The 7,500-nt window shown below is 45.7% G+C and overlaps 1 protein-coding gene across 1 annotated transcript in view; it reads left to right on the top strand.

Annotated features, from left to right (window-relative positions):
• The window catches only part of LOC308164839 (zinc finger CCCH domain-containing protein 15-like), a 22,589-nt gene extending 17,920 nt beyond the window's left edge, over positions 1 to 4,669 (top strand). Inside the window, exons 8-10 of the mRNA XM_080538886.1 lie at positions 228 to 338; positions 3,965 to 4,100; positions 4,484 to 4,669. Coding sequence (XP_080395012.1) covers positions 228 to 338; positions 3,965 to 4,100; positions 4,484 to 4,665 — 429 coding nt within the window. The 3' untranslated portion in view covers positions 4,666 to 4,669. The remainder of the gene's footprint in view (positions 1 to 227; positions 339 to 3,964; positions 4,101 to 4,483) is intronic.
• Positions 4,670 to 7,500: the final 2,831 nt, after the last annotated feature.

Raw genomic sequence — 7,500 nt, 5'->3', positions numbered from 1 at the left:
GTCTGACCTTCTAGAGGAGGTCTGGAGGTGGTCTGACCTTCTAGAGGAGGTCTGGGGTAAACAACCTCCACTGTGGAGATGTTCTGACCTTCGAGGAGGTTCTGGGGTTATGAGGTGTATGGACGTGTTTCAACTGTTAACTTGTGGTGGTGTTGTGGTTGTGTATGGAAGTGTTTCAACTGTTAACTTGTGGTGGTGTTGTCGTTGTGGTGGTGTCGTGGTCGTAGGTGAGTGGCAGGGAGATGTTTGAGTTCAGCCCAGACATGGTGGACGATGACGACGATGAAGCTGACGACACCAGATACACCAAGCAGCAGGACGGGGACGAGCTGGACGAGGTACACACACACACACACACACACACAATCTAACACACACACACACAATCTAACACACTCACACACAGAAACTATTATGTCTCCATTGGCAACTTTGTATCTGACCAAATTAAAATGACATGTGGGGTTCCCCAAGGATCGATCCTTGGCCCCCTTCTATTCAATCTCTACATGCTTCCATTGGGACACATCATGAAAAAGAACAAAACTGCCTACCACAACTATGCAGATGACACTCAAATCTACATAGCCCTCTCACCTAACGACTATAGTCCCATTGACAATCTCTGTAATTGCATTGAGCAAATAAACGCCTGGATGACACAAAACTTCCTCCAGGTAAACAAGGACAAAACAGAGATAATTGTATTCGGTGCACCTGACAAAAGATGGAAAGTCAGCGCAAAACTTGATTCTCTCTTCAAACTAAAAAACAGGTCTGAAATCTTGGTGTAATTCTAGACTCCGATCTAAACTTCAACAGCAACATAAACTCTAACTAAATCAGCCTACTATCACCTGAAACACATAACAAGAATGAGAGGTTTCACGTCCAAGCAAGACCTTAAAAAACTCATCCATGCATTTGTTTAGAGTAGACTTGATTATTGTAATGGTCTACTAACAGGCCTATCTAAAGGAGCTGGTCTACTAACAGGCCTATCTAAAGGAGCTGGTCTACTAACAGGCCTATCTAAAGGAGCTGGTCTACTAACAGGCCTATCTAAAGGAGCTGATCTACTAACAGGCCTATCTAAAGGAGCTGGTCTACTAACAGGCCTATCTAAAGGAGCTGGTCTACTAACAGGCCTATCTAAAGGAGCTGATCTACTAACAGGCCTATCTAAAGGAGCTGGTCTACTAACAGGCCTATCTAAAGGAGCTGGTCTACTAACAGACCTATCTAAAGGAGCTGGTCTACTAACAGGCCTATCTAAAGGAGCTGGTCTACTAACAGGCCTATCTAAAGGAGCTGGTCTACTAACAGGCCTATCTAAAGGAGCTGGTCTACTAACAGGCCTATCTAAAGGAGCTGGTCTACTAACAGACCTATCTAAAGGAGCTGGTCTACTAACAGGCCTATCTAAAGGAGCTGGTCTACTAACAGGCCTATGTAAAGGAGCTGGTCTACTAACAGGCCTATCTAAAGGAGCTGGTCTACTAACAGGCCTATCTAAAGGAGCTGATCTACTAACAGGCCTATCTAAAGGAGCTGGTCTACTAACAGGCCTATCTAAAGGAGCTGGTCTACTAACAGGCCTATCTAAAGGAGCTGGTCTACTAACAGGCCTATGTAAAGGGGCTGGTCTACTAACAGACCTATCTAAAGGAGCTGGTCTACTAACAGGCCTATCTAAAGGAGCTGGTCTACTAACAGGCCTATCTAAAGGAGCTGGTCTACTAACAGGCCTATCTAAAGGAGCTGGTCTACTAACAGGCCTATCTAAAGGAGCTGGTCTACTAACAGGCCTATCTAATGGCGCTTTTCCATCAGCGGCCCGGTTCGGGTCTGCACGCTTCGGCCCGCTTTTGAACAGTTCTGGTTTTCCACTATACACAACAGACCAGGAACTAGTAGGAGGAGTAGGAGATAGTAGGCAGAGTTACGCGCCATAAAAGCGCGCCATGGTGGTGACGTATATTTTCACGAGACACAACACAGCCACAACAATAGCAACATGGAGGAACTTGAAGCTATCGTATACTTTTTCCTCGGCATGTGGTATATTATTAACCGTGATTTTTTTGGAGAGAAAGAGAAAGAGAGAGAGGAAGCTATGTACACATAATAAAGTCATGTTTTTTGAACCCTTAAAACCACTGCCTTCACTTGTCTGCTTTATGAACTGTAGTATCATTGTGTGCCGTGTTATTCACGGACAAACACGGTGCCCTTTGCGGGTTAATAACTTTGGTTTACCGTGGGTTAGGATAACAATTCAAACGTGTCCGGATAGGGGAGAGGACAGGGAATCTGAAACCATTTGAATGGTGTCGATACGACACTGTTATCACGGTTGACACCGATGGTGAAGTTAGCAAAGGAGTATTGTGTTTGTAACACCTCCGGTGTTATTCACGGGCAAAGACGGTAAACGGAGGCACCCTTTGCGGGTTAATAACTTCGGTTTACCGTGGGTTAGGATAACAATTCAAACGTGTCCGGATAGGGGAGAGGACAGGGAATCTGAAACAATTTGAATGGTGTCGATACGACACTGTTATCACGGTCTATGACACAGCGCGGAGCGAATTCCCTGGTAGAAATTGTCTCTCCACCTCCACAGCCGGTGTCATTCACGGGCAAAGACGGTGCATAATAGCGATTTTTGTGTTATGCTTGTTGTAAATAAAAGTTCTATGATGCATTGAAATGACATTAAACTAAGATAATACGATGGTCAGCATAATTTTTCGAATCTTTATTAATAAGCTATTACAGAAACTGTAGTGACATTTTCCAAGAGCGAATGTGGTATTTCAAGATGGCGGTTAGTGAAGAAATCTATGAACATGGGATGACGATTTCCATTGACCAATCAACGGTGTGCAGCGTCACACGTCACACGCAGCCTGGCAAAAAGACCCTGGTATCGAAGGGGAGCTAAAGAAGCGAGCCGAACCGACCTCACCCGACCCGGGCCGACAAATGGCCCGGGCTGGCACGATAGTGGAAATGGGGCTTAAAGGAGCTGGTCTACTAACAGGCCTATCTAAAGGAGCTGGTCTACTAACAGGCCTATCTAAAGGGGCTGTTCGTAAGCTGCAGCTCATCCAAAACGCTGCTGCTAGGGTCCTAACAAAAACTAAGATGAACACATTACACCAATCCTGAGATCCCTGCACTGGCTACCAGTCTCTTAGAGAATTTAATTAAAAATCCTCCTAATTCTTTACAAACCACAAAATGGTCTTGGACCAAAACATATCAGATCTCCTCCCACCTTATATTCCAGCAAGGCCCCTAAGGTCAGCTGAGACTAATCAGCTAATCATTCCAAGAGTGAAAACAAAACACGGTGCAGCAGCTTTCAGTCACGCTGCTGCATGCTCCTGGAACAAACTCCCTGAAGAAATCAAACAGGCCCAAACCCTTAAAGTATTTAAATCTAATCTAAAAACCTTCATGTTTTGCAGCAGTTATGATTAAACACAAACACTTCTATCAATGTCTTTTATCCATTAACTATTGTCTTATTAAATGTTTTATCTATTTACTTCTTATTTGCTTTTATTCATTGTCATTTTTATTTTCTTACTATGCTCCTCTTGCTGTGTTTTAATGCTGTATGTAAAGCACTTTGAACTGCCTCTGTTGTATGAAATGTGCTGTACTAATAAACTTGCCTTGCCTGCCACACACACTCACGATCTAACACACACACACACACACACTCTCTCTCTCTCTAACACAGTCACACACACACACACTCTCTCTCTCTCTAACACACACACACACACACACACACTCTCTCTCTCTCTCTAACACACACACACACACACACACTCTCTCTCTAACACACACACACACACACTCTCTCTCTCTCTAACACACACACACACACACACACACACACACACAGAGGCCGTGTGACTAACAGAGTTGTGATGTCACTTCCTGCCAGGAGGAGGAGGATCAGGTGGTCCAGGACATCGACCTGACCCGCTTCATCCCACAGGAAGTGGACAGCGCCCACATCACCGTGGCAACGGCCGACAGGTTCGCCTCCAAGGCCCGCCCCTCCCCGCTGGACACAGACGGTGAGACACACACACACACACACACACACACACACACGTACGGTTTTGTCAGCATTCTAAAACATCCTAAGTTTGGTTTTGTCAGCAGCATTCAGAACCAGTTTTAGGTCCCACAGGGTTTGTTGTATTAACAGCAGGTTGTAGCTGAGCAGAGCATCACACTGTCATCAGCAGCAACATGGACATGAGCATCTGAGACATTCTGATGGAGAGTGTTGATGTACATAGTGAAGAGTAACGGCCCCAGGACCGATCCCTGTGGCACGCCCTGGGATACACCTAGGGAGCTGGGAGTGACACCTGTCTGCACACTGAGATCTGCCTGATAGATAATTTAATTAATTAACCAATAAACTGTGTGTGTGTGTGTGTCGCCCCTGCAGAGGAGCAGGTGAACGGTGCGTGCGGCGGCGAGGCCAACGGCCACCAGGGGGCGTCTGACTCCCAGGAGGAGCAGGAGGAGGAGGAGGAGGCGCAGGCCGTGCCGGTGGACGAGAACCTCTTCACCGGGGAGGACCTGGACGACCTGGAGGACGAACTCAACACGCTGGACATGGACGACTGACCTAGGGAGGAGGGAGGGGGGAGGGAGGGAGGAGGGGAGGAAGAGGGAGGAGGGAACACACAGACAGACAGACACGACAGACAGACACGACAGACAGACAGACAGACAGACAGCACACCTAGAGCAGTGCCTCATGGACTAAGAGGATAGCGAGTAAATGCGACGACCTTATTTAGAGAATCACAATAAACATGCTGTTGAATGACCAGACTACACCCTCTCCTTTCCCTGTCTCCCCATTGGTCCTCCTCGCTGCCACGCCACCTCTCTCCTTCCCCTGTCTCCTCATTGGCTGGCTTGCCGTGAGAGTGGGAGGGTCTGCAGTACATTTTAAGTTCGGTCAAGTGGACTTCCTCCTGCAGTTGTCCGACGGACAAGTCAAAACAAAGAGGAAAAAAAAAAATCAATATGTGTTAATATCCGCAAAAAATGAATTGCTCCTTCAGTTGTCCGATCGGAAAAGTAATAAATGTTTTAACGAGCTGTGCTGCACCTCATTGTCGCTGCCTATGAGGCGGCGTAGCTTGTATCAGACATTCTAATGCTGTTGCGTGACTGTTATTAACGCCACTGCCTTCTTGACCGCGAAGTTGGCTTGTGGACATTTTAAGTCCGTAGTGAAAGAAACCGACACGTTACTCAAACCAGCAGCACGACGTTCCTTCACGCACCTGAAACTGGAAAAGCGGGAAAACACAAAATGTCATTGGTCGCTGCCTTGTTAATGTAGCTGCCTTGTCAATGTAGCTGCCTTGTCAATGTAACTGCCTTGTTAATGTAGCTGCCTTGTTAATGTAGCTGCCTTGTCAATGTAACTGCCTTGTTAATGTCGCTGCCTTGTCAATGTAGCTGCCTTGTCAATGTATGCTGCCTTGTCAATGTCTGCTGCCTTGTCAATGTATGCTGCCTTGTCAATGTAGCTGCCTTGTCAATGTCTGCCTTGTCAATGTAGCTGCCTTGTCAATGTAGCTGCCTTGTCAATGTCTGCTGCCTTGTCAATGTATGCTGCCTTGTCAATGTAGCTGCCTTGTCAATGTCTGCTGCCTTGTCAATGTCTGCTGCCTTGTCAATGTAGCTGCCTTGTCAATGTCTGCCTTGTCAATGTAGCTGCCTTGTCAATGTAGCTGCCTTGTCAATGTCTGCTGCCTTGTCAATGTATGCTGCCTTGTCAATGTAGCTGCCTTGTCAATGTCTGCTGCCTTGTCAATGTCTGCTGCCTTGTTAATGTCTGCTGCCTTGTCAATGTAGCTGCCTTGTCAATGTCTGCTGCCTTGTCAATGTAGCTGCCTTGTCAATGTCTGCTGCCTTGTCAATGTAGCTGCCTTGTCAATGTAGCTGCCTTGTCAATGTAGCTGCCTTGTCAATGTAGCTGCCTTGTCAATGTCTGCTGCCTTGTCAATGTAGCTGCCTTGTCAATGTAGCTGCCTTGTCAATGTAGCTGCCTTGTCAATGTAGCTGCCTTGTCAATGTAGCTGCCTTGTCAAAACATCTGTGTCCGCTGAGTAGGGGAGCGCGGGGGATGTTGTCACACGCTGTCTAACATTTACTGTGCACAATATATCACAGTGGTATAAACTCATACCATATGTTGTATTGATTATATCTTCATATCTTATTTCAGTACAGAGCTGTAGACCGTTAAATAGACAGTGTGTATTTGTGACAATTTGCCCCATCAGCGGGTAAATTGTTACACTACGTCGGGCAAGTTGTCACATTTGATTATCAACAAATAAGAACATTTAATTCGCGCAAAGGTTTGTACGCTGGCCTGAGGTGGTCTTTGCCTTTTGCGAGTCAGAGTTAAAACACACAAAGTTAGATGGAAACAGTTAAAACACACAAAGTTAGATGGAAACAGATTTGCTGAATAAACTCATTTGCCGAACATTCAACTCATCAGATTCACTTTCAACTGAATCAACTGTTTCCACTGTGTGTCTTCACGGAATTTGTCTTTCTTGTGTCTTATATGTATAAGGGTTAGGCTTGTCTTATATGTATAAGGGTTAGAGTTGTCTTATACAGTGGGGAGAACAAGTATGATGATACACTGCTGATTTTGCAGGTTTTCCCACTTAGAAAGAATGTAGAGGTCTGTAATTGTTATCATAGGTACACTTCAACTGTGAGAGACGGAATCTAAAACAAAAATCCAGAAAATCACATTGTATGACTTTTAAATAATTAATTTGCATTTTATTGTATGAAATAAGTATTTGATCACCTACCAACCAGTAATAATTCCGGCTCTCACAGACCTGTTAGTTTTTCTTTAAGAAGCCCTCCTATTCTCCACTCATTACCTGTATTAACTGCACCTGTTTGAACTCGTTACCTTTATAAAAGACACCTCTCCGCACACTCAATCAATCAGACCCCAACCTCTCCACAATGGGCAAGACCAAAGAGCTTTCTAAGGACATCAGGGACCAAATTGTAGACCTGGGATGGGCTACAGGACAATAGGGAAGCAGCTTGGTGAGAAGGCAACAACTGTTGGCGCAATTATTAGAAAATGGAAGAAATTTAAGATGACGGTCAATCTCCCTCGGTCTGGGGAGATGTATGTATCTTATATGTATAAGGGTCAGGCTTGTCTTATATGTATAAGGCCACTTGTTCCGCTGTGGTGTAACTCGAGAACATGGTTTTGATGTTCATGTTCCTAATTTATGGAGACAGCTGTATGTTTGTGTCCCCTTGTCTCCTAGCCCCTCCCCCTGGTCTCCTAGCCCCTCCATGTCTCCTAGCTCCTCCCCCTGTCTCCTAGCTCCTCCCCATGTCTCCTAGCCCCTCCCCCTTGTCTCCTAGCCCCTCCCCATGTCTCCTAGC

The sequence above is a fragment of the Nansenia antarctica genome (assembly GCF_963989245.1).
Source record: "Nansenia antarctica genome assembly, chromosome: 9".
Lineage (NCBI taxonomy): Eukaryota > Metazoa > Chordata > Actinopteri > Argentiniformes > Microstomatidae > Nansenia > Nansenia antarctica.
The sequence above is the reverse complement of the archived record's forward strand: the minus strand, read 5'-3'. Positions and strand labels throughout refer to the sequence as shown.